The sequence below is a fragment of the Hipposideros armiger genome, unplaced genomic scaffold (genome assembly GCF_001890085.2).
Source record: "Hipposideros armiger isolate ML-2016 unplaced genomic scaffold, ASM189008v1 scaffold_168, whole genome shotgun sequence".
NCBI lineage: Eukaryota > Metazoa > Chordata > Mammalia > Chiroptera > Hipposideridae > Hipposideros > Hipposideros armiger.
In genome coordinates this window covers 524,668-552,505 of record NW_017731518.1, presented here as the reverse complement: position 1 = coordinate 552,505, position 27,838 = coordinate 524,668, and the positions used below count along the sequence as shown (strand labels likewise).

The window sequence follows — 27,838 nt, the reverse complement described above, 5'->3', positions numbered from 1 at the left end:
TGAATTTCTCGTTAGTATTGGGTAGGTGAGCCGGGAACCGCCATACTATTTGCCTGCATCCACTTTATTGATTACCAAACAACCTAAATGTATGGCATTGGACATTTTAAATCGCTTCACACCATACATGAAAGCAACACTGTCTTTCCATTTACCTTCCAGTGCTAAGGCCGGCTTGGTGTTTCCAGCAGTTGTTGGATTTGGATGAGAGTGACTTCGAGGGGGGCATCCTCTCACATCCACCCAGCCGAGACTCCTATGCAATTTGGAGACTCTAGGAAGTTCTACCCTTCAGGTTACCAACTAACCCCTTTTGCCCTGGTGAGGGGGTGGGTGTCAGAGGCTCTGCATAAATCCCGGGGAAAGCTCAGCTGTCTCCTGACCCCTGAGGGTTGTGCAGTTGCCCTAACCTTGACTTGAAGTCAGCCTCTTTAACCCCCGTTTAAAAACGTCACTCAAGCTGGGCTGTCGTTTGAAAGAAAGAAAACAAAAAAGAAACAGTTCTGTTCTGAGAGTCGGGAAGGGGCACCCGCTCCCTAGGGGCGAGGGGCAACTTTCCGGCCACCTTGTCACGTTCCTGGTGCCCAACACTGTCCCCGCCACTTCCCTCTTGAAACGCTTGCACGAGTGGGTGGCAGCACCGAGGCGATTTTATTCGTATTTTTTTCCTCCGGGTTTTGTCATGGAAACGCTGACACAACCTCCAGACGGCGGCCGAGCCCGGTCGGGGACTGAGGGCTTTTGGGACCCTGCGGGAGCGCGGCGGGCACTCCGCACTCCCCGGGAAACAGCTGGACGCGACCAAGTCCCGGGTAGGGGCGGGGGGAGCGCGACGCTCCGCCCCGGCGCTCGGGTCCCTCCCTCCTCCCGGCTCTCCGCAGGCGCCCTCCCCTCGCCGGTGGTTGCGAGTTGCATTTGGTAAAACCCAGCCCCGGAATATATAGATCATTGGAGCGCAATGAAGTAGCCTTTGGAGAGGCGGGAGGGGGCCCGTCCGACAGCCACAGCGGCCAGCGCAGCGGCAGCGGCAGCGGCGGCGGCACCACCATCACCGCTCGCACCCCAGCCGCCCGGCCCGCGAGGAGGCAGCAGCGGCGGCCGCCGGCGGGAGTGGAGGCGGCGGCGGAGAGGCGAGGAGGAACAGCAGGAGGAGCCGGAGCGCGCAGCCGGCGGGTCCACGCATCTCCGCACTTCCAGAGCAACTCCGGCGTCTTCCATACCCTTGCCCGGGGCTGGGGGGCTCCGAGAGCCGCCGCGAAGCCAACCCGATCCCTGCTCCCGAGCGCTGCCCAGCCCTGCCCTGAGCCTCCCGGGCTCCGCTCCGCTTCGCGGGGTCCCCGCTCCTGCGCCCCGGGCGCGCCTCCCGGACACCCCGGTCCCCGTAGGCAGGACAAAGCCATGAAGCCGGCGCTGTTGGAAGTGATGAGGATGAACAGAATTTGCCGGATGGTGCTGGCCACTTGCTTGGGATCCTTTATCCTGGTCATCTTCTATTTCCAAAGTATGTTGCACCCAGGTAGGGGGCGCGTTAGCGTGGTTTTGTTGGATATTTTTTTCTCTCTCGCGGTCTCGCTCGCTCGCTCTGCCTGGTTTCTGCCTCTTCCACCCTTACCTCTTCTCCCTCGGCCACCTCGAGGCCCCTTGCTGTCCGGCTCTGCCCCGGTCACCGAATCCGGATGAGGAGGAGGAGGGAAGATGTGCTCCCTCCTCTGCTTCCTCCCGGCCCTAGGCTGGAGGATGGGACCAGGAGGGGCGGTAGTTTTTCTTCTTCTTTGTGTCTCTTGTCTGTCCGTCTGCGAGGTAGCAGGGAAAGGTAGACGTTGTGGGAAGCTGCTGGGGGTTGGGGGTCGGTTTGAAGAGAACGAAACTCCTTTCCAGCTCCGGCTGCAGTCTGAGGATGAAAGAGGCGCCGAGAGCCCGCCGCCCTGCTCGGGGGCGTGCTGCCCCTTGCTAGTTGGGGGATCGGGGGCGAAGGGTGCGCGCCCCGGCGAGGTGAATAATTCCTGCCGCGAGCTCCGTAGCCCCGAGCTAGGCTCCCACGTGTCCCGGGCTCGGCGCCGCGCCGAGCAGGTGTGGGGAGATGCTGGGTGCCGGGCGCTACTCCTGCACCAGGCTTGTGGAGGGGCCTGGCGCTGGCTGTTTGCCCCCGGGGCCCGGCTTCGCATTGACCTTGCGGCTGGGTGCCGTTGGGCCTGCTCCAACTCTCCCCACCTCCCCGTCAGCCCCGACCTCGCGCTGGGGACCCAGAGCTCCTGGGTCATGCCTTGGCCACCGCAGTTTTGGAGGAAACTTTGGCCGGGACCTGGGCTGACCTTTAGGTTGCATCCCCCATTTCTGGGTTCCGGACACCCGGAGTCTCCCGCGCCGTGTGGGAATTAGTCCCCTTACCCCAGCCACCGGTGGTTTAGACACATTCACATTAGAAATCAGGACTGGGGGAGAACAGAGGTTTGCGCCTTCCGAGGGGGCGCGAAGGAAAGTTTGGGACCTGGGGAGGGACAGGCGCCCTGGAGCGCCGCGGCTGGGGGTTCGCAGCTCGCCTCTGACGCCCAACAGGTAGAACCTTCCGAGGAGGCTTCCGGGGTAACGCTGTCTCCCCCCACCCCAGCCGTGAGCGCCCCCTGCCCCCAGCCAGTCCCGGCTAGGCCACATTGGCTCCGAAATCCATTTTTTACGCCTGCGAGTTGCCTTTTTCAGTATAGTCACAGCAATAATTTGCTTTTATAATTGCAAGGAGGAGGGAACTGGAAACATGCTTCCTTCCAGGGAAACCGGGTTGCTGTGGTTTTTTTTTTTTTGACTCTCGCCTTCTCCTTTCAGTGTGTATCTAACACTTTCAGCAGACGCAGCCCCGTATTCATCTTTCCTGCGTTAGGGTCAATGGCAGAGGAATAAAGCTGTTCTTTCCATCAAATAGCCAGGCTGCCGGCTGCGAGATTCCTTGACAGCGCGGGGACAGAATGGCCCCTCTGCCCCATTCGAGGAGCAGTTGTTAGGGCGGCCACGCTGCCAAGGATATGGTCTGACACTACCACTTGTAACCCCAGGACATCCGAGCCAGCCGTGTAAAAGATGGCTTTTGTTTGCAGCTGGGTATTTTTAGTTTCATGTCAGCAAACTACAGCGGTGTTTGTCACCTCACCCAAACCGGTGGTTGTGAAACTTCTAAGGGAATTTAAAAATGGAACTCGCTTGCATTCCGGCAGCCAGGGGGTGGTTGCAGCGGGCAGGACCAGACAGACAGTGGCATCCTGGAGACTCGGCCAGACTCCGCCCCAAAGGGCTGGGGGACTGGGTGGTGTGCAGATACACTGGGGCTCAAACAATTTAAACGAAGGACGGAATGCTTTGGTCTAGACTCTAGAGATGTGTTTAGGCCACTTCAAGTTTTGCCTAGACGTAACATGCCAGGTAACGCTCTGCAGAAATGCCTGGAACAGGGATAAATATGAGCCTCCAGCAGGAATACACTTGAACTTCTCCCTATCTGTTAGTTGTCCAGTGAAATACTGATACTAAGTGATACTCCGTTGCTTTTCTTTTCCCGTGTGAGAATTAGGAAGTAACTTTCTAGCCAGAGGTACTAGGAAGAAACTCCTAATTTGTAATTGGCACTTTGCTAAAAAGTTGCCAGGTCTAGTTAGAATATTAAGTTGACTTGAAAGTGGCATTAGCCCTTTTCAGTCTAGTCTTTGGGGACCAGGGACAGAATATTTTTCTAAGGTTGTCCTGATATGGATCCTGTGTCTTTGGCCCTCTGCTCTTAGCCTTTTGCTTCCCTTCCTGGTCCTGTTTCCTCCCAAGAAATGGCACTTGTTCATTATTCACGTCTATTTAAGTGTGCTCTCCTGATATTCCGCCCCCCCCCCAGTCCATAGCAAATGCTACTTTCAATACATTCTGTTGAATATAGAACTGCAAATATTTCAATTGAAAGTCTTCCTTATTTTGAATTACATATAGTTCCATGAAAACTCCATGCCCATGGTTTATTATATGGGACACAAAAATATGCTTTGAAATCCCTATTAAACATTTCTTCTTACCCCCATTTTTAAAAACTACACTGTTGATGGTGACTGATGCTAAATTTTTTCCTACCGTTTTGAATTTCTTTAAAAGTTAGCCAACCTTGGCTTCTCTGTAGGATTTAGGGTAATGATAGCTGAACGTGTAGCCTGGCTCTGCTCCCCAGATCACCTGGGAGAGGCAGAAGGGACCACAGCATGGCACAGACTGTGTTGCTAAAAATTTGGAGCCCTCTGGCTGAAGTTCTGAATAGCTATAGCTGAGACAGGAAAATAGTACTCCAAAAGAAATGGATTCCTGGCTTCATTAGTGTCTAGAGAATACCTGGAGTGAGTGAAGTGGGTGAGAAAGAATAAAATGAGACAGCTGAGGGGTGGAATCTCTTCCTCTGATTCTATCTAATCGGGGGTCCATTGTCATTTGTACTTTTCTAATTCATTGTACACTTGAATAACAGATCTTTAATTTGGTTAGAAGGTTTAGCAGAAGTGGGCCTTGTCAGTCAGTGAGGCAGTTTTCTTGAGATCTTTGACACTCTGAGTTAACAGTATTTGTTAAGGCTGTTTTCTAGGCCAGGGACCAGGCTTTAGGCCCCATTCGAATCCCTATGTTTTGCACAATGCCCGAAGCATGGTAGGTTCTCAAAATATTGATTGGATGAATGCATGAAGTGGCTAAACTCTAAAAGACCAGCTTCTCTGGTTTTCGGGAAGGTGGTGTCAAGCTTTGCCACTCATGCCTGATCACTAAGCCTGGCTCTGTCCAGGGGGGACACTTCCCTGCCTTCCTGGCCTCTGAGATCCCCTGACACATGGATTTGGTTTAAACTTATGCACCAGACTGGGGTCTTCCCCATGGCCTGATTTGCTGCCCCCAGGTGTGAGGCCTCTGGGGTACTGCTCCCCATCCTGGGTCTTGGGGATGCCTGGCCTTGTTTTAGCCCACAGAGCATCCCAAGGATGGACACCTGTGGGTGTGGACCACTCCTGAAGTCGGTGAGGATGGAAACATATGCCTGTGGTTTCTGCACACGCTTGAGTCCCTCAGTGCATGCATCCTGTGAAGGTGCATCATACATTAAAGTGTCTGCTTACCTGCCCCACAGGCAGGGCTTTGGCAGAGCTGTGTCCTGCCAGTCAGAGCTGAGAGGCCTCCAGGCTGCATTTGTGCCCAGTGTGTGAAGACAGTTCCTCTGAACCTTCCTTTTGTTTTTCTCGGTAGGATTGTGGTTTTGTTTGAAAGCTCCTGTTCTTAGAAGAGAAGCCTGCGGAGGAGAAAGCCTTTTTTCCTCGCTTCCCTTCCTCTCATTGCAAATTTTTTTCCTTTTGCAATATGTTTACTTTCACTGTCGCCTGGGATTTCTTTGCTTTGGTTGAATGTATTGAAAGGTTATACCCTGTATTTAAAGACTTCTTGGGTTACCCCTTTGAAGTTTCTCTTGATTAGACTGAATGTAAAAGGCTTTTGTATTATAATTTTAATCTAATTATAAACATAATAAGTGCTCATTTTAGAAACTTTAGGAAGTACAGAAGAGAAACAATCATTCCTTATTCCACCACCCAGAGGCAGCTGGTACTTTTTTCTATTATGGAATACTTATATATTAAAAAAAATAGTTGAGATCACATCATGCATTTTGTATCCTGTTTGATAGAGTATTTTAGACAAACACATCATTATACTGACTAGTTATTAAACTTAAAGACAGAAAATGTAACCACAGCCTTTTCAGTTTTTAAACTTGCACATACCTCTATCCCCCCGACTCCATTTGCAAGATGTCAGTCCGATTGTGCCTTTTTTTTTTTTCTGGCCACAAACATTTAATTTTAAATTAAAAAATCTTTTTTGCTTATACATGAAATTAGTTTGGAATCATACTAATTCATAGGGGCTGTTCTTATGTTATCCCTCTGAAATTTCCTTTGAAAATGTGTCAGGAGGGTCTCAAATAGGAGACTGTTATGAATCTTGAAAACAGCATTAGGTAACCGAAGAATAAGCCATTTCCACCATGGGATATCACCGTGTGGTTTACGTGTTAGCACCTCCCTAGGGCATTTTCATAGCTGCATTGAGACGAGACAGATATACTTAAACTGTTTCCTGCACTGTGGAGAAGTCCTCATTTCATTGCCTTTTGTGAAAAAAGTGATCAGGCACCACAGAAAGAGCAGTTGGGGGACTTCTGTGGGGCTTGGGGTGAGGGTATCCATCCTCTGACAGAGGTGGCTTCTGTTTATAGTTATCTGGTTGAGAAGTCATTTTGTTTAGGACCAGGTCTATTAGCACAGCCCTTTAAAAACCGGAGATCAAAGGTTTACAAGTGCAGGTGCCACCCCTTCCCTGAAAAAGGCTCTTGGAAGTCATTGCCAACTGGCTGCTTCAGATTGGGAGAAAAACGAAGTTGTTTTGCTAATTCATTTTTCTCTTTTTAGTTTTTCTTCTCTTGAATTTTGAGACCCCATCTTTATTTATCACAAGTAAAGGGGTAGGCGGTTCCTCCTATGAGATCACTGAATAATCTGATCTGTTCGTCAAAAATTCCTGGAATTTGTAATGCATTTTAGACCAACTGTGACTGATCAAAACTTAAGAGTTGCTTTCTTTGGCTCTGTGCCAGGTATTGTTCTAGGCCCTGGGGATCCCACACAGACATTTATTTCTGCCCTCGTGGAACTTACATTCTAATGGGGTAGCCAGACTTTAAACACAGAAGTAAAATATAGGGCATATCAGATGGTGTGAAGAGAGAAAAACAGAAGCAGGGAAGATGGATGAGGCATGTGAGAAGCAGAGGTTGCAATTTAATAGAGGTAATTAGGGAATCTCACTGATAAGCTAACACTGGAGAGTGGAGAAAGTGAAGGTGCAGCCATGCGTCTGTCCCAGGCAGAATGTTCTAGGCGGAGAGCCGCACAAGTCTGGTCTCTGGGGTGGGACCATGCATGGCCAGCTCTGAGTGTCAGGAGCAGAGGGAGGGAGCAGATAAAGATTATTAAGTGGAGAGAGATGTGTGGGCCTTGACCGTGGCCTTGGCCTTGACTGGGGATAGCATGGGAAGCCCTGGAGGGGTTTAAACAGGGGAGTGTGGTGGAGGGGACTTGGGACAGGGGTAGAAGTGATGTAAATCCTATTTCCCCTGCACCCCCCCCCAGACTATTTTCTATTTTTAAAGCAGTAACGTACAAATCAGAAGAAGAGATTTGAGAAAAATTTTAACTGAGCTTGTGTTGGGAAATTCTTAAAATGCTCAGGATGCAATCTCTGACGTTCGTGAACAAAAACAACGTAAGTAGCCCCCGATGTAATGTAGGCACTCACTACAAAATACAGAGATTGAATGGATTGATAATTTGGGAGCAGAAGACCTGGGTCCTAGTGTGGGGGTCCCCTACCTCCTAACCCCATGAGTTATTGTGTTGATTCTAAGACTCATCCCCCCCACATTTCCGTGCTCATGCAGTTTGTCTATGTTGTAATTGATGGCATCTTAGCACTGTGCTGTCCTTTGATGGGCAGTCTTTTTCTTTCTTAGTGGAACATAAAGTAGCACCTGTGTGGACTGTGAAAGGACCTTTTGTAAACCATGGCACACACTCCAGTCATCTTGGTAAGGCAATGAAAAAGGCATTCCTGTGAGATGCAGGCTCCCGCTGAGGGCCTGGAAGGACCAGAGTCGCCATGATTACCTGTTTCACACAGGCTGGGGCAGCATGCAGGCCTTTATTAAGCCTTTTCTGCTCTGCCTGGGAAATTTGCATCGAGTTTTCAGAGCTTTAAAGCTTGCAGCTAGTATCTCTCTTTGATTCACTGATGACGTTGGTAAGAGAAGGGGAACGGTGGGGAAGTAAGTTATTGAACTTGGGGCTTGACCCTGGAAGTTCAAATAGAAATAGACAAGCGAAATTTCTAGGGGAAAGTATCACCAGTTTGGATTTTAGGTTCTTTCAAGGGTACTGAGCTCTATGTTAGCATGTCTCTTCACTAACCCTTTTGGAAATGTATTGTGGTTGTTTGTTTACTTGTACTTCTTTCTCTTCCAGTTCAGCAGGGGGACAGGTTCTGTCTCTGAGGTTGGTCCAGAGGTATTTAGGAAACTGAAGAGTTCTCCTTAGCCCTAAAGATGGATATGTTCTGAGAAATGTGTCATTAGGTGGTTTCGTCCTTGTGCGAACATCACAGAGGCACTTACACAAACCTAGGGGGGATAGCCTACTGCACACCTAGGCTGTACGGTGTAGCCTATTGCTCGTAGGCTACAAGCCTGTGTAGCATGTTACTGGACTGATACTGTAGGCAATTGTAACACAATGGCAAGTATTTGTGTGTCTAAATATAGAAAAGTTACAGCAAAAATATGGTGTAAAAGATAAAAATGGTACATGTATCGGGCACTTACCATGAATGGAGCTCACAGGACTGGCCGCTGCTCTGGGTGAGTCAGTGAGTGAATGTGAAGGCCTCGGACATTCCTGTACACTGCAGACTTTATAAACACTGTGCACTTAGGCTACGCTAAATTTATGAAACAATGTGAGATTAAATCAAGCACAACAGACTGATGCAATCAAGAAACACAGTAAACACGAGATGTATGAGGCTGCTGCCAATGTAACATGGCATACTGTTTTACAGCAAACTTTTTTATAAGTAGAAAGATTTGTATACACTACAATAATGATAACTAGTACGGTAAATTTATAAACCAGTGACAGTTGTTTATTATCATTATCAAGTGTTATGTACTGTAACATCATTGTATGCGCTATACTTTTTTTTTTTTAAGATTTTATTGGGAAATTGGGGGAGGGTAACAGCGTTGGGGAATCGGGGAAGGGGAACAGACAAGTTGCTGTCCTTTTGTTCTTCAGTCTAGTTGTGGAGGATGTCGTTTCACTGGCCCATGTTGGTATTGTGATCATTGCGCTCTTCCCGGGTGAGGCAGCTGGTCTCTGGCCATTGGATAGCAGCTCATGCTGGCTGCTCACACCGGCTGCCATCCACTCACGGTAGCTTTACGGCAGCCCATTGCAGCCTTCGCTGTCGCCAGCGACTCACGGCAGCCCAGCTCCAGGTCGAGCTGTTGTTCACCATCTTAGCTGTAGAGGGTGCAGCGTCACTGGCCCTCATGTGGGATCCGAACCTGGGTTCTGCTGCTCAGAGCTGATGCTCTGAAGCCAACTCTTACCCAGTGCGCCGCTGGGCTGGCCCTGTGCTATGTTTTTCTATGACTGGTAGCACAGTAGATTTATTTACGCCAGCATCACCACAGACACATGTGTAATGCATTGTGCTACAATGTTACAACTACTAGCTCACTAGGTGGAATTTTTCAGCCCCATTTTAATCTTACGGGACCACGGTCATATGTGTGGTCCATGGGTAACCAAAACGTCCTTACACGGTGCATGACGGTGACTCAGAGACACCTCTTCTGCTCCTGTCCCCACCTCACCAATATACATAGAACCCAGAGGGAAGAGCCAGATTGGTTTTTCATCTCCAAACAGCTTCTCATGTGGTTTATTTCATTTGTCTCCCAAACCCCTTTGCTCTTAATCTGCTAGGATTCAGTCAGGGTTCATGGAAGGAAGTAGAAAGCGGTCCAGGTATTTAAAGCAGAAAGGTATTTAGTGGAAGGAATCTGGTGCTTATAAGATTGGTGAGAAAGCCTGGAAGCTCTCAGCTGGGCTCTCAGCTGGGCCTCCAGGAATGAGTCCCAGTTAGTAGTAGTATATGTAATAATTTAGAAACAGACATATATTGGCATGGCTGCTCAAAACTGACCCACCAGGGCTTCTGCTACCTCTGAGACCATCCCTGGAACTCCTGAGTCCAAGAACAAACTGATGACATTCCAAACCAGGGACCAGAAATCCTAATTCCAGAATTGGGACGTACTGCAGCTGATACTCAATACCCACAAAGATGGAGGGCGGACTCTGTAACGCTGTTTCAAAAAACCCTCAAGTCCCCATCACCATGTCTGCCAGCAGACATGCTGAGAGCGCTCATGTCAGCTTTCTAAATCTTGAGTAAGATGCTTCTATTTGGGGGCACCATATTCACATCCAAAATCCTGGCTTCAAGGAAGCCTGGGAAATACAGCTTTTAAATTACCAGCCTTGACAGTATAGAAAGGCCTTCTGGAAGGAGGTGGAATGGATAATAAGCAAACATCCACAGTACTCACCGTACTCTATTGATAAAACATGTTTGAGGGGCGGCCGGTTAGCTCAGTTGGTTAGAATGCAGGCTCATAACGCCAAGGTTGCCAGTTTGAGCCCCACATGGGCCACTGAGATGCGCCCTCCACAACTAGATTGAAGTAACTACTTGACTTGGAGCTGATGGGTCCTGGAAAAATGGTTCCCCAATTAAAAAAAAAAATTAACCAAACAAAACATGTTTGAGCTGCTATCCCCAACATATTTTGTTGATAGATAACTTACATATATTACTATCATTAGCTAAATACCCAGGATAAGGATATTTCTAACTTTCTAACAAAAAGTGACTGTAAAATCACATGGTCATTACTTTCTAGATAATTCTGTTGGCTCTCCTTGTCAACTCTGAGTCTACCTTTCTACCTTATGACGTGGCATATGAACGAAGGCTTGGAGAGAAAGGAATGTAATTTTCTCGTGTGCATGCATTGTGAGTAATATTTGCAAGCTGTGGTTTCCTGGCTGGGCTTTCCTTAAGCCTCTATTCCATTTTGTAAGGATAGTTTAGGTGAAAGTAGATAATATAGTCTGTAAATCTACTCACGATTCAGTTGTAAGTGGGGATCCATTGAAATATTCTCAGAGCAGTGGGATTACTGAGGTGCCCGTTACTTGTGGCTTTCCATCTCCTTAGGATCCCTGAGTTCATAAGTGGCATGTAACTTGATATGCCAGGTTAGATGGGGGTGTTTGTATCAATTCACATTTCACATTAATTCATATTTTTAACATCAGTTAAATTTCTTAGATTAAATAAGAAGGGAAGGCCTGATATTTTCTTCCTAGGCCCCTTTGTGGTAGAATGACCACTAGACTTTGCAACCCCAGCTCTAGACTTGTCGTGAATGTAATTGACAATTACTAGAGCGGCCACAGTCGACTTTGGGTAAAAGTGCAGTTATTAGCCCGGTGCTAGTCAGCATTTGGCTTTAGCTAAATAGTATGAGTAGGTATTTCCAGTATCACTGGACTTCAGCTCTAACTCAGGTAGATGTGGATAGAGATAAGGAAACCTGGTAATATAAGTGTTTAAGTCCTTATCAACCTCTGGCTTGAGTGATTATCATAAAAGCTTTGGGAAAAAACCCACAAAGGCAACTCAAGTGAAATGGGCTGGCGGCTGGGTTTCTGTTAGAAGCTGTTGAACTTCAAAGAATCCTAGAAGAGGGACAACACAAAGGTAGCGTTGTAATGTAACACTTTTCGTTTCTTAATGGTTGACATATTTTACCGTTCCTACCATTGTATGTGGTGATTCGCCGTAGTGAAAAGAGCACAGGATTTGCAGCCTGGAGACCAGCTTTCGGGCCTTGGCTGTCCACCATATCCACTCAGCATCATTCGAGATATTTTTGTTGAATGCTTTTTGAGACTTAGGCTCTGTTCTAGGTGCTAAAGATATAGCAGGGATCAAAACAGACAAGAAAACTGTGTCCTTATGGTACACTCGACTAGGGGAGACATAATAAACAAATGCATGTTTAAAATATAGCATAGGGTTGATGGTGACAAGTGCTGCAGAGAAAAAATAAAGCAAAGGAGGTTGTGAAGTGCAAGCAGTGAGGAGGTTGCCATGTTAAGTAGGGTGGTTAGGGAGGGCTCCCTGAGAAGGTGGCTTTAAAGTGCCAAGATGAGGATATACAGGAGATGAACTGATGGAATAATACAGATATTTATTGGGTATTATTTACTGAAGGTCGGCATGGGTCAGGTGTTTAATATATATTATTCTTCACAGGAATCTCATAACGTACACACTGTTATTATCACCGTTTTATAAGGGGAGAAATTGAGGCATAGAGAATGTCACTTGGCTAAAGTCATACGGGAGAGGACTTGTTGGAACTAGAATTACGCCATAGCTGTCGGACTTAAGACCTATGGCTCTGGATGTCTAGCAGGGCCCCCCACATTGGACATGTGTAAGGATGCCCTTGATTGTTTCAAGGATGGATGACATCGGTTTAGTGGGCAGGGCCACGGAGGCTAGCCACGCTGCAAAGGGTGGGATCTTTCCGTCTATCAAAGAGCCATCCTGCCCAGATGCCTAGTGTTCCTCCTTGAAAAACACCTCAAGACTCTGCACACTTTCGCAGCATCTGGCATAGGACCTGATTACACCTCATGATGAGGGCAAGTTCTAGGGGCTTAATAATTGATTGAATGACTGAGTGAAAGTCACAAACTTGGAAATTTGGTCCCCTCACGTGCCAAGTGCAGGTAGTCATATGACCTGTCTGATGTGGTGGCGAGGACTAATTGAGAAACTAGATGTGAAAATACATTGGAAATGGATATGAAAACAGTATACACATATTGTTGTCATAATAAATGCACTGCAGTTCCTCATTCTAAGCTCTTGATCTTCATGTTTACAAAATGCTGTTGTATTTTATTCTGTTTGGAACCTGAGCAAATGTTTATCCGTTTCATATGTGCGCCCTACACTGCAAGGTTTACTGTGAGACCTCTGCGAATATCTTCTTTCTGTGTGCACTAACTACCCCTCTCTCCGTCGTGGGTACACCTCCCGGCCAAGGCCAAAACTTAGCTCGGCCTCGGCGTAGCATTTTGCAAAAGTCGAGTTTATTTGGTGAAAAATGAGCCTTGTGGTTTCATGCTGAATGCAAAGACCATAGCTTTACCCCCCAATTATACACATAAGTACCCCTCAGTTTCCCATTAGCTTTAAAAAGTGACACTTGAAAAATAAAACAACATGGGACACCTGTCGGTGCCATTTCTGAAGCTGAACCTCTGAGGAGGATGAAAAGGCGGTTCAGAAAAAGAGCAGCTGTGGCATGGCAGCCTTTCCACAAGTGGTGGTTTGGTGGCTTAGCATGGCTCATTGCACAGGACAGAAGTGATTGGCCTTTGTCTCCACATTTGGGCCTGTTGTGTGCAGAGGAGGACTTTAGGGGTTCTTCTTGCATGGGGGTCAGTCACCCCCCACTCGTAACTGCAAGCCTGGTGGAGCTTCCTCTGGTGGATGGTGCTCATAGCAGGGGCAGAGGTCCGTCTCGCCCATTGTCACCAGAGCAGGTACTGAAATTTAGTTGAAAAGCTGTAATGCTGATTTGGGTTAGGCCCAGGGTTCTTCAGCCTGAGGCCAAGGGCGTAGCTGATCCTCTTCCCTGCTCTGCCCCTCACCCCTTAGACACGTCTCTGCTGAACTTGATACTTAAATGAGGGTGGGGGAGTCTGTCAATACTCATAGTTCTTTACAAATTGAGGAAGTCTCTTATCTTTTTAAACACTTGCCCTTCTGATGAACTTTCCACATCACCCGATTATTGATATAGAACAGTGGTTCTCAAAAACAAAAACCAAAACCATTTTGCTTCCTTCTTCTGTCCCCGCCCCCGCAGGGCACATTTGACAATGTCTGGAGATAATTTTGTTGTCACACCTGGGGAGGGGGTCTTACTGGATCTAGTGGGTAAAGGCCAGGGAGGGATGCTGCCAAACATCCTACAGTGAACAGGAAGCCGTCATCTGGCCCAGACTATCACTGGGGAACCCTTTAGATTCCATATTTTTCTGCTGCATTACTAAAAACACCACTAATGGCAATGATCGCTTACTGTGTACTTACTATGTATCAGACAGTATGCCAACTGCTGTCCTTGGATCATCACGTTTAATCTTTGCCACAGCCTTGTCAGGTGAGCATTTACCAATCCCGTTGCACAGATGGGGAAACTGAGGCTTACAGAGGTTAAGGAGCTTGCGGAAGGTCACAGAACTGGAAAGTTGGAACCCGATCCCAGCCTGGGTCTAATTGACACCAAAGACTGCATTCTTCATCTCATAGTATATGCTCCGTTTACATGTTCTTGGTTTCAGCTAATTAGGTCAAGCGGTAATTATTTTATAAAGGCCTTAAGCTCAGCTGTACACTCTCAGTGGGACATCCAGCGATCACCCCTTCTCTTCTTACTCTACACTCTATCTCGGGGTGAGCTCATTTCCTCTTGGGGCTAGTGCTGTCATCTGTGTTCAGGTGACACTCACTTCTCTCTTCACTTTGGATCTGTCCTGAGGTCAAAGTCCAGTTTGTATGTTCCCTCCTGTGTGAAACCTTCATCCATCCCTCGTGGTCAGGATAAGGGGCCGGAAGTCCTTCCTCTGCATCCTGGGGTACTCGGTGTGTGTGCACTTCTATTACTGCACACTCGGGCACATTGGCTTGTTAACAGCAGGCCATGTCTTGTCTACCACAGGATCTCAGCATCAAGAATAGAGCCTTGCACTTGATAGTCGTCTTAGTTTGTTCAGGCTGCGGCATCAAAATACTGCAGATTGGGTGGCTTAGAAAAAACAGAAACTTATTCCTCATGGTTCTGGAAGCTGGAAATCCAAGATCAGGGTGTCAGCATGGTTGGGTGAAAGCTCCCTTCTGGGAGACAGAGTTTTGTGGTATCTCCACATGACGAAGGGGTGAGGGAGCTCTCTGAGGCCTGTTTTGTAAGGGCGCTAGTCCCATTCCTGAGGGCCCCAACCTCATGACCTAATCACCTCCCAAAGACCCCACCTCTTAATACTATCACCTTGGATATTAGGTTTTCAACCTATGAATTTGAGGGTGAGGGCGCTAACATTCAGACCATAGCGGTAGCTAGTTGGTAAATATCTACGGAAAGAATGACTTCACTGATGGTAATTGGTGGCCAAGCAGAAAATTTCCCTTATTGGGGTGGCAGGTATGGAGTGTTTAGCCCCTCTCATGGCTAATTTGATTTTCAGTGTGATTGTACAGTTAATGAGCTGCCATGTGAGAGAGCAAAAAACAACTCATTTAACACCATGGCTAGATGTCAACACAGCCGAAAAGTGAACGGTTTTGTCAATGATGTGGTTCTTATGTGCTGTAACCACAGGAGTAACCAGGTGTCCTGGAAAGGGATTCGCTCATTCAGCTCGGAATGGGAGGGTCTGAAACAAGACTAATAGGATGGCACTGTCCAGTGTAAATGTAGTGTCAGCTTTGTGTGTAACTTTACGTTTCCTAGTAGCCACATCGAAAAAAGGTAAAAAACCAACAGCTGAAATGAATATCTAACATGCTATTTTAAAAGGCAATCAATATGAAAAACTATTAAGATGTTTTACATTGCTTTTTTTGTACTAAGTCTTCAGAAATGCAGTGTATATTGTCTGTTTACAGCACATCTCGACTCAGACTAGCCACATTTCAGGTGCGCAGCTGCCAGGTGGCTGATGGCAGCCATGTTGGATAGTGCATCTTTGAAGTATTAGAAAGTGTTAAAAAGTATTTTTATGCAGTGGATTGGGGTTTTATGTTCGCCTTTTAAAATTTTTATTTTAACCCCCTTTCCCTTTTATTTAAGGGCATGTTTTCATTCCTGGGTTTAAGCTATACCCTTTGGTTAGACTATTGACTCTCTTAGGACTCCAGGTGTTAAATAAAAGAGATTAGTTGTAGAGTCACATGGATGACTGGCTAAAGTAATTTCAGGCCTCTAAGGTATCTTCAGAGTCTTCTGGTTAATCAGTTGCCATGTGAAGCTTGACCCTCCTAAAGAGATGCTAACAAACTGTTAAGTAGAAAGAGGAACTGTTATCAACACCATTGTACGATGAAGCAATGGAAACCCAGAGGGGTTCAGGGAATTGCTTACATTTAGTTTAAAATGGTTCTAACACAGACATTTGAATGCAAAGACTGGCCAAAGAAACATTCATTCTATTGGGGTGGACAGAAGCACCACACGATTAACTGTCTTATCGGGCTAAATGTGATTAAGGTTACAAAGATAGACAAGCTGCTAAGGGAGGAGAGAAAGGGGTGATTGATGTAGAGTGGGGTGCTGAGGAAGACTTCATGGGAGAGGTGATGTTTGTCCTGGGCCCTGAAGGATGAGTGGGGATTTGCTAGGGGATGAGTGAGAAGGGGAGGACAGACTTTCCAGATGAGAGCGCCTGCCAGAGCAGGGGTGAGGTGTGAAGAAAAGCGGTGGTGAGCTTGGCCAACAGTGGACCTAGAAAGCTCTAAATGCTCTGAAGTTTGAATTTTATCCTTGGGGCTAGGGAGCCCTGGAAGGTTTAGGGTCTGTTGTTTTCCAGATGATGAAATTGAAGAGCAGTGTAATTAAACTTTCATGTTTTATTAAAAAAGCAGAAGTTTTCAATTCACTTTCTCAAAATGAACTTGGGGCCATTTTGAAACAGCTTCTACTATTTAATGAGAGGTAAGATGATTCACGAATGTCTAAAGTGCAGAGTAAGAAACAACTGAGAAGCACGCTGTGATGGGTTTTGAAACTCCACTGTTTGTATTGCTTGTGCCAAAATCATAGGCAGTGGAGGTTAAGTTTCAGTTTCTCAGTTGCTAATGGTGCCCTAGGTTCACGCTCTGAGGGCCCTGGAAGCAGTGGCTGGAGACGGGGAAGTGTGTATATAGTGACAGGGAGGAGAATTTCTCGCTTCATTGTGAGCTCATGGGTCGGCCAGGGTCAGGTCGCCGCTGTGGGCTGCCCTGGAGATGAGCAGTGTAGGCTGGACCAAAGTCAGCCACCGCCTCCTGGGAACCAACACCCAAGGGCCCGGGGCGGGAGGAGACGCCCTCTGTGCTCTGTGCGTGGGGTCTGATCTTATTGTCCCCTTGAAAGATGCTGCCCTATGTAACTTCATATCAAAAGGCCGTCTCCTTTGATGTCCCCACTCCTGGGCTGTGAGACAGAGGATGGGTAGTGAATCGTAGAGCTCATACACAGCATAAAAAGGCATCTCTGGCTTTCAGATCACTTCTAGGGGCATCGTGCTTGGTACAAAACTGAGGGCCCCTTCATTTCCTCTGCTAGCCAGTGGCACTTGACACCTGTTGATAAATATCCCCGATTTCCTCAGGGGTATCTCACCACCTTTGATCTTCCTTCCCTCCCCCCAATTAAAGGAACAAAACACAGGGAGAACTCCCCCAAAGGCTTAATGAGAAACAAAAAGTAATATAACGTCATTATAGGTATCCAGCATTTTTAAAGGAGGTGTGTGGCTGTACAAGATACAGGGGGCTCTGGGTTTACACTTGCAAATTCCTAAGGATTTAGGGATTAGGGGTTGGAAGGTCTAGTTAAGGCAGCACTTACTATTGGATGTCTACGCGAAAGCATTGGAATGGAGATTATTTTGAAAATGGAAGAATTAGATAGTGAATCTTTTAAGAGCCAAGGGTTTATTGCACGTAGGGCTTTCTGTATAATTTTGCTGTTCAGAAATGGAAGTGTAGGTTTGAAATCAGAAACTGAACAGGCAATCTTTTAGTCACTCGTAATAAAACAGCTTTTGTTGGGAGAGTGTGAGCCACGATATGGAAGACAATTCTTTGCTTAAAAGTGTTAACTAGTAATGCTGCCCTGCTCATCTCAGGATAATCCCATTAATTCAGGAGGGGAGTGGTTCGGAGAATTCTTTTGAAGCTCTGGCCGACTTTGGCTTCCTGTGTCTGTGAAAGCAAAGGGAGATTTTAAAACTCAAAACGGATCTGATAGTAAGTGCCTTCCTGAAAATGGGATTCCAAGGACATGAAGGATGTTGTCATTGGAAAGTCAAAGCGACATTCCACCTTTTATTTTCATAGGAAATAAACGAGCAACGGATTAAAGGCCCTGAGTTCTGAGCACGCAAACCTTTGCTGTGATCACTGAGAATTTAGTTCCTTATAAACCACGGTGGACCCTGACAGGAAGAGGAGGTGCTGTTAAGTAGAAAGGGCATCAGTGGGGGTCAGGAAGCTGGGGTTCTAGTTTTGGTTCTTCTACTTCTTTCTGGAGACCCTCTCATGTGTTACCAAGCAGTACAGACATTGCTCTTTCAAGCCCAAGGGGTTTGGAGTAGATAACTTCAGGTCAAGGAGTGTTCCAGTAAACCCACTCTTATCAGAGTGGCTCCTTGCCTGTCTGTTTTATATCCTGGGGTTCTGAATACAATTTTGTTAAGAGAAAGTCTTTCAAGGCTAAAAAACCATCAGCAACTTTGCAGTTTACTGCTTGCTATTTCTAAGACTATTGCTCCCAACCCAGATCATGTTCTGTTCACAGTTCTCAAAACTGGTACATACACATGTACAGTTAAGGGTAAATCATAATTACACGAACCATTCCTGTTACTATAGTATGAACAGACTGACATCTATCCACCCCTCCATCCATCACCAAAACATTTATTGACCAAACATTTATCTGACTAAAAAGACAAATCTGAATTAAGACTTAGTTCCTGCATTCAAATAACTTGCAATTTAGCAAGTGGTGACAGACCCACAATTGTGAACTGCCTATGCTTTGTAATAACGGCTATAGGCAGCTAAAAAAAAAAGACCTAATTAGTTTAGGGGAGGTCAGGGAACTTCACAGAGGAAGAACATTCAATTATTCAACAAGCTTACTGTGTGTGCCAGGACCATTCCAAGTGCTAGGGAGACCGCAGGGGACAAAACAATGACCCCTGTCTCAATGGAGCCGACACTCTTGGCATACAGTTTATTAAGTGGCAAGGCTTGTGACACTACTGGCTCCTCCTTCAACATCATCCGCCCCGCCCCCCCCTCCTCAATGTCAAAGTAAAGCAGTGTTCGTGTGTTTGTATTTACTTATATTTCTGATTATAAACTTAATCCAGGCATATTTTAGAGATTTTTTTTAAAAAGCGACCCACTTCTAAAAAAGTTACCCCTGATTTCTCTGACACCTAAGAAGGATCTCTGTTAACGGCCATACTGTTTTCCTATGCATATATATATATATATATATATATATTTATAACGATGAAGTCATCATGCATATGTTATAGTATATCTTGCTTTTGCCGCTTACTACTGAATCATGGATATTTTCTCATGTCTCCCACTTTTCTTCAAAAACACCACAATCTCCCATCATATAGATGTCATAGTGTCCCATCATATGGACATGTCGTCCTATGGATGTAATTTAGTCATTCTCTTTTGTTGAACAACTTTGAAAAAGGTGCTCTCTTTAAAAAAATTATCAGATATACCTTTTAGTGCATAAATCTTTGCCTGAATTTCTCAGTGTTTCTTTGAAATAAAATTTCAGAAGAATACACAGGTTGTAAGCTATTGAAGGATTTTGCTAAGGATGGCCAAGTTCTTTTCCGGAGGGTTGTATCCAGTTATGCTCCAACCAGCAGGATGTCAAAATGTTTGATTTATGAGCCAGTTTGATGTAGCTGTTGTCTGTGGATTCCTAACAGAGCCCACCTCAGTCTCAGCATGGGTGCTCTTGTTTAGTTTTTGGTGCTTTCGGAAAGCACCAAACTATGTCCCCAGTGTCTGCGTTACCACTGACGTGCAATAAAGTGCACGTTTGTTGAATACATGCTTCTATGTCCAAATGAATGAGCCAAGAATGGTAGAGGGCAGTCTCACTGGGAAGAGAATAGAACTTTCATTGTCCCAAAGTACCTTCTCCATGGACTTTCAGGGAAAGGGAGGCCCATCCACAGACAAAGGCTTGTCTGAAAGCCACCTTCACAATCTCAGTGCACATCCGTCCGAGAGGTCTGTAGAGCATCCTCAGGGTTGAAGTTCAATGAAAAGCCACGTTTCGCCGGTTTACTTACTGGGTACCCCTGACCTGTGTTAACATCATTTCATCTTCTCAACAGCCTGGGTGGGAGGCACTCTCCTCATCCTCATTTTTAGGTGGGACTCAGAGGTTTTGTAATTAGGATAACACAGAGCTGTGGTCTAAATGTTTGTGTTCCCCACAAAATGCATATGTTGAAATCCTAACCTCCAGTGCAATGGAACTTAGGAGGTGCGCAGGTCATGAGGGTAGAGCCCTCATGAATGGGGTGAGAAGACAGCCAGCTATGAACCAGGAAGAGGACCCTCCCCTGACCGTGCTGGCACCCTGACCTTGGACTTCCAGCCTCCAGAACTGTGAGAAACCAATTCCTGTTGCTTTTAAGCCCCCGAGTCTGTGGTATTTTGTTATAGCTGCCAGAACGGACTAAGACACACAGAGCTGGCAGGTGGTAGAGCTAGGATTCCCAGGTCTGTCGGGCTTCAGATGCTCCACTCAGAATTTATTTCTGTGTGCGGATCACGGAGCTCGTGTCGGATGAACACTTCCTTTCTGTGACTGGGAGGAGAACGTACAGCCGGACGATCCCTGAGCTGGAAGGAAAATGGACAATTGCTCTGTAATTGGTAGGACATGACGATAGCTCTAGGAGGCATTGTGTACCCAATGGCCCTCACCCGTGTGAGGAGAGCACTCACATGTAGGGAAGTTCGTTTAGAGACAAGGACCACGATATTGTGGCACCGTGGGACAATTCTTTACACGCCTCATACCGCTCTCAGAAGGGTGATGGTTAGTAGTGCCTTGAGAATGAAACCTCTCTGGGAAACTACATCTTGATGAATCTCTTAGGTTTGGGGGAACAGGCTCCCCTGGACAGGAAGTGGACGTGGGGAGGAGAAAAAAACAAAACCAAATCCAACCCATGACTGTGTTTTTCCTTTTGCAAAGTGAAAGATACTGTTGATAGTTACACACACACACACACACACACACACACACACACACACACACACGTACACGCACACGCACATGCATACGCACATGCATACTCACACATACACACAGCAGATGGTGGCTTCCCTTACGATATCTCTGTTGCCTGTGCCTCCAGAGGGGAGGCCTGGATGGAGTTCACCATTCTCTTTACTTGAACAGTTTACAAAATCTTCTCTTTAAAAAAAAAGAAAAAAGCCACAATAAACATTTTTACATATCAATCTTTGAGTTTTTATTATTTCTTTGAAACAATAATGGAAAATCACTTATTCTTGATATTGGAGTGCGATTGGATGTGAACCACTCCAGTGGCAGCACCCAGGGCTGGCTTGGGGAGACTACTCCCCACAATTTCCACTAGATCACCCCATATTGCACAGTAAGGAAAAACGTAGTGTTGGCTCTACAAATGCAATGCCTCGCACCCTCCCCTAAGGATTTTGGAGTCATCACTGCCCCCCTCCCCATATTCTCTCTTATGCACAGCCAGACTCCCCAATTAACTTAGCACTGTGGTAAAAGCGGATGAGGGGAAATGAGAATGGCTCTAAAATAGCTGGTATTAGGTTTCCTGTTAAATAGGATGTGGTCAATTAACTGCAGTTATCTGGGTGCCTAGTGCAGACACTCCTAAGAGTAAGTGTACAGAATGTCCAGAGCGTGGTGGTGCCTGCCTGGGACCGAAAGCTCTTATCACAAGCTCTGGGACTCAGTAACTGCCTTGAAAAAAAGCCACTGTGACGTAACTGTTTGAGAAATAAAGGTGATGTGACCTGTAGCCCTCAGCAGTAGCAGGCAATTTTCAGAGCTCCAGGAGGTGTCTGGAATCATCTAGTTAATGGTCATTTGGGGGCTTTTGATATGATTTGGTTCTTAATGCACAGTGAGAGAGACCGTGAACCGGTTCCTCCATTGGAAGAGGTGATAGGATGGAGTTTTTTTAACACTGGCAGTGACAATATGGAAGGAGCCATTAAAACAGTGCCTGGGGGTGAGGATTGTTCAAGAATGGGTCATTTTCAGATAAGCTACCCATCTTTTCTTGGCATTTCCGAACTTGCCTCAGATACCCTTCTGAGGAAGTCTTAAGGGGTTGGTCAGGAATCTTTTAGATGCAAGTTCCCCCTCACCGTAACCCCATTCACAGTGCTTTAAAAAAAAGGGACTATTTTTTTGGTGCAGGGAACTGAAAAAGCCAGTACAGCAGGGTCCAACGATTCCAGGATCTGGTCCCTCGTGCGGCATCTCCCTCCTCGTGCTGGAAAGATGGTTGCCGACAGTTCCAGCCTCCACCCCCCCATCCCCCTCAGCAATCTCAATACAAAGAAAAAGTACTCCTTTTTCCCAGTAGCTGCTCCAAAACTTTTGATACCTAAACTCCATGAGGGCAGGTATTTTTATATTTTGTTCATTGTCATATCCCAAGCTCCTAGAACAGTGCCTGGCTCATAGTAAATGCTCAGTAACTATGTGAATGAATGAAAGAATGAATCTCATTGGTGTGGCTGTGGTCACATGCCCAGTCCAAGACTTGTGCTGAGAGTAGAGGAGAATGGTTTCCAAAACCAACTGGGGGTGCAGTTACCCAACAGGGGACATAGGATGCTAGGCAGAAATCACCCAGCATTTGAGTTGAGGTGTACCAAGGTATCAGATCTGCGTTGAGATTGTTGGAGGAGCCATCTACCAAAACCAAAAATGGCCAGCAGGAATTCCAGCTTTGTGTGTGGAACCCTGTCAGTTCACAATGCTGTGATTGAAGAGCTCAGGCTAGAGTTTCCAAGACTTATCTTGTGACCAAAATAAGAACCTTAGAATTGGCTGTTGAAACCTTGAAAAATAAGAACATCTGGGCATGTTTACTCCAGCATGTAACTTAGGCCCATGTGTACCCAGATACACGTGGCATCAGAGATGCGGTCCCCGTGTAGCATCATGAGTGCTTTTGGCCCAGGGTCACCATAGGCTGTTGAAGGATATTCTTTTTTCTCTGATGAATAATGAAGCAACAGAGGCAAGAGGTGAAAAGTCTATAATTGGATTAAAAAGACAGCTTGCCCTCTTAGAGTAGGTTCTTTGGAATTATTTTGTCACTTGGAAAACCTATTTGGACTGAAAATGGCGTCATGAACTTTTTGATTCCATTTACTGCCTGTCGTTGGAAGACAAATGTATCACTGTAGCCTAAGAAGAAGCTATAGTACATATTTTTTCTTGCGTAAGCAGTTCAGGGCTGGTGCAGTGGTTCCGCAGTGCTGGAGGCCCCCACGCCTGCCATCATGTCACACAGCTCCACCCATGTTGTTGAGGATGGCTCACCTCTATGTCGGCATCCTGCCAGTGGGATGGGGAGAGAGGTGCGTGGAGGGCATACCCCTGGCACCTGTTCCTTTTGCTCCTATCTCATTGAGTCATAGCCATTTCTACCTGCAAGGGAGGCTGAGCAAGTCGTTTTGATTCTGGGTGGTCATGCGCTCAGCTAAAATTTTGGCCTTTTAGCTCTAAGGGGGGTGGGTGGGAGGCTATTGGGGGTTCACCAGTACTTCAGTTATGTTAACGTTCTACATTCAGCTGGTAAGTACTCTGAGCCTTTGTTGGATGCAATTGTATTTCATAAACCTCTGCTTGGTCAGTGGACTGGGTTGGACAGTGTCCCTCCAAAATTCATGTTCTCCCTGGAACTTCAGATTGTGACCGTATTTGGAAATAGGGCCAGTGCATATGTAAGCCGTTAAGATGAGGTCATAGTAGAGTAGAGTGGGCTCTTAATCCAATATGACTGCTGTTCCTGTAAGAGAAGGAACACAGAGACATACAGCGGAAGAAGGCCATGTGATGATAGAGGCAGAGATTGGAGTCATGCCACCACAAGCCAGGGATGCCAAGAGCCACCGGAAGCTGGAAGAAGCAAGGAAGATCCTCCCCTGAAGCCTGGAAGGGAGCACAGCCCTGCCAGCACCTCGATTTTGGATTTCTAGCCTCCAGAATTAGGAGGCTACAATTTCTGTTGTTTTAAGCCAGGGAATTTGTGGTACTTGGTTGTAGCAGCCCTAGGAAACTAATAGTCAGGAAGAACACATATCTTGCCTTGACCCAGTTGGAATTGTCTCCAGCTGGAATCAGTGGGTGTGGCTTCTCAGCTTTATCTACCCTGTGCCCAGGTGAGATTCAATGAAAGTCCCAGTCCAGGGACATTATGGGTTGTTATTGATATATATANTGAAAATGTATTAATAGTAGTCAACCTTTTTGAGTAATTACTGTAGTCCAGATGTAATCAATAGGCTTTTACATTTATTAACTCATTTCATTCTCACAACAACCTGATGAAGTGGTTACCATTACTATCCCTTTTTACAAATAAAGAAACTAAAGCATAGAGAAAGTTGTGCAAGGTCAAATGGTAGAATCTGATCTTATAACTAGGAACTTTGACAGATGTGCTGTGTTTAGATGGATATATCTTTGATTCTTTTTTTAAAAAAATTGAGATATAATTGATATGTAACATTATATTAGTTTCAGGCGCACAACATGATTTTATATATATATATATATATATATATATATATATATGTGAAATGATCATCATTATAAGTCTAGCTAACATCCATCACTACACGGTTACAATGAAAGTCCCAGTCCAGGGACATTATGGGTTGTTATTGATATATATATATATATATATATATATATATATATATATATATATATATATATGTGAAATGATTATCATCAGTTTAGTGAGCATCAGACATTAAACAAGTAATTAAACAGACGCACACTTGGTAACAATTGTGGTAAGTTATACGTACAAAAGAGAAGGACAGGGTGCCCAGAGAGGCTGTAGCAAGGAAACCTTATTTAGTGTTGGTGGGGTGTGGTAGTGGCCACAGAAGACTTTCTCTCCTAAGGAAGCCATATTGGCTCTAAGACATGAATGAGTGGGAGTTAGGAAAAGGAAAGGGGACCACTTTCTTTGGATATGTGGCCTTGATGTCAGGAGCTCACAAACCACAGGTGCTCTCTGGGGAGTTAAAACCCCAGGCCCCATCCCAGACCTTCTCTCTCAGGATTCAGGGAGGATGTTTCCGTAGGCTGGTGGGTCCAGAAATGTGTGTTTCTTTTAAACGTGCCCAAGGGTATTTTCTTCGGGATTGTTGCACTAGGGTAGTGGGTCTTCGACTTTCATGTGCTTATGAATCACCTAGAGAGCTTGCTCTGAATGCAGAGCAGATTTTGGGTGGGACTCAGTAGGTTTGAGGTGGGACGTAGGAATCGATTTAACAAACAGATCCCCCAGGTGATTCTGATTCAGGGGGTTCCCTGACCTCATTTTGAGAAACACATGTCTGGAAGGTAAGGTGGCTTTGAAAAAGCTGAAATTGATTGCCGTGACAGCAAATGATCCTAAAAGAATAAAAAGGGGGTACTTAAGGGAATATTTGTATTTGATTTTAGAAAGTTGTGTATGGGGTAGGCCAGAAGGGCAGCATGTGACCTAGACTTGCAGCAGCAGCCACGATAGGAGGACTGAAGCCACAGTTAGGGGAGACCTGGTATGGCAGGTCACAGGAAGGGTCCGTGATCATTGAAACTCCCCGGTTTCTGGCCTCCCCTCACCCCAGGAGGTGATCACCACACATCTAACAGCAGCCCTGACTTCAGGGCTCTCCAAAGTTGTGACAGCAGTTAAGAGATGCAATTTAGACTTTTTCTGCAGAAAGAAGACTGGCTTGGGCATCTCTTCCTGTTTCCATCCATTGTCAGACTCCGGAGTTGGGTCCTGGGGAGCCTTGAATTGTGATCCAGAGCATCTTTAATGTTGGGTAACCACAGAGCTTTTGTGATCCATGGGGCTTATTGGGAACGCTCGAGCTGAAAATGGAAACAGTAGAAAAATGAAAAGGTCTCTGACTGCAGACTTCCTGCTGGCCCACCTTCCTCCTCCATTGGGGGGCACCTCGGGTCATAATTACTGACACCATTTTTAGGCAGCGGGGCGATCTAAGGTGAATTGGGTCTTTGGCACACAGCCTGTCTTGGTTTGAAGCTGCAGCATAAATCATCACACAGCTCGCTCTCTCTCTCTTTCTCTCTCTCTCCCCCCCCCCCTCTTTCTCTCTTCCTCTCTTCCCCTCCCAGCCTTCTCTGCTTGGGCTTCAGTGCTTCCTGCGCTGTGAGTTTCCTTTACTTGGGTTACTTCCAGCCCATGATGCTGCTAGTCATTCTTGCTTGACCTTTAGATTTTCCTCTTTAGGGAAAATATAATCATTAGTCTGTATTCTCAGGCAACTTTGTCACTGGCAGCCTTCTCGCCTCACGTCACAGCCATGGGAGAAAAGTGTTTTAAAGTCAGTGTGAATTTTATTTTAATAATATGGAAATGAGTATGGTGAGGACCATTGTAGGGCTCATGGCTGTTGAGACGGGAGTCCGAGAATGGACCGTGGTGTGCTGAGTTCTTGGAAATGATGACTTCAGCTTTTTGAGGGTCCGGCTTTTGGCTGGACTGGGGTGTTAATGAGCCAGAACTTAATCCTGGTCCCCACAGCCCGTGCGTGCGTGAGGGTTTGACAGAGCCAGGTCAAGTTCATGAGCTGCGTGTGCTGGTTCCTTCTCTTGGATGGTGAGAGATTGTCTAGAGGGTGTGTTCCTGGAACTTTTTGGTCAGGCTTCACCATGGTGCGTACGAGTGTTTAGGGACCACACATGACAGGCCGGATTGCCTGGGCTGCCCCATAGGAGAAATCGAATCATGGAATCATGGAATCTCAGAGCTGGAAAGAGCTTCTAAGCAAACCAGACGGAAGCAACCTTCCTTCCCTAGCACTAAGGACACCCCAGCCCGGGGCTCCAACTCCACTCCTGTTGCAGTTGATGGAGGAGAGTGTTAAAAGGGGCCGGGTGGGGTGGGTGGCTCCTAGCTTGCCACTTTTGTTATACAAATAAAAAATAGTCCAGTTTAGCAATCTGATAGAACTAGGTTTTTATAACGAGGCATACCTGGATAGAGTGAAGACTAAACAAAAGCAAACCACAGTTCTGGTGTGAGCTATTTTAAAGTCTCACTGTGCTTTTGGTGGACCCGTTGGTGCCTGCAGTGGGCCCTGTGGACAGGAAAAACATAGGCGTGGGTGATTTTAGGTTCTGTCTGCCGAAAAAGAGTCTTCTCCCCACCCCAGGATTCTGTCAAAAATTCCTGCTCGAAATGACCCCATTGTTCCCAACAATTACTAGGCTAATAACAGTGACGCCTCTTCTTGAGTGCATATTGTACGCTATGCCGGCCACTCGAGAAAAAAATAAGTTGTTTAATACGAACATCTTTGGAGAGGTTCTCGTCTTTGTTTTACAGCTGAGGAAGTTGGCGAGGTAGAGGAGTTTCTTCCAAGGTCACCAGCTGGCTCCTTTATGTTAAGAATCCTGTTAAAGTGTACATGTGACAGTATAGCCCCATATAAAATAAATAAATAAATAAATAAAGTAAAAGGTAAATCTTCTTGAGTGGGAGGTATGTTTACAGATCATTGCATTATTTGTGTTTTCTTCCATGTATCCTTTGCACGTTTAAAATGCTGGTAAACTTTTCAAAAACACACACATTATCTGACAACTTAATATTTTATGTGGATTTTTTGTTGTTGTTGTTAAATTAAGCTAACTTGTCAGGGTTGTAAGACTGCTGACATTGGGACTTTGCAGGGAAGCGGGAGGAGAAAGGGGCTTGCTCTGTCCAGGGAGGCAGGTCCATGTCCAGGCACCATGGGGAGTGAGGATGTGCCCCACACCTACCGACACGCGCCTAAGCCTGTTTGTTGTTCGCCATTGTATGTCGGCTCAGGCTGTCATAACAAAATACCACAGACTGGGTCGCTTCAACAACAGAAATTTATTTTCTCACAGTTCTGGAGGCTGGAAGTCCAAGATCAAGGTGAAAGCAGGTTGGTGTCTTCTGAGGCCTCTCTCCTTGGTTTGCAGATGGCTGCCCCATTGCTGTGTCTT

The 27,838-nt window shown here is 46.2% G+C and overlaps 1 protein-coding gene across 2 annotated transcripts in view; it reads left to right on the top strand.

Annotated features, from left to right (window-relative positions):
* The first annotated feature begins 881 nt into the window (after nucleotides 1-881).
* CHST11 (carbohydrate sulfotransferase 11) overlaps nucleotides 882-27,838 on the top strand; it is a 274,124-nt gene continuing 247,167 nt past the window's right edge. The window contains exon 1 of one of the 2 annotated variants that reach the window (XM_019651848.1): nucleotides 882-1,501. In XM_019651848.1, coding sequence (XP_019507393.1) covers nucleotides 1,399-1,501 — 103 coding nt within the window. In that variant the 5' untranslated portion in view covers nucleotides 882-1,398. Of the gene's footprint in view, nucleotides 1,517-27,838 lie in introns of both variants that reach the window. The other variant, XM_019651846.1, reaches the window with a different exon arrangement.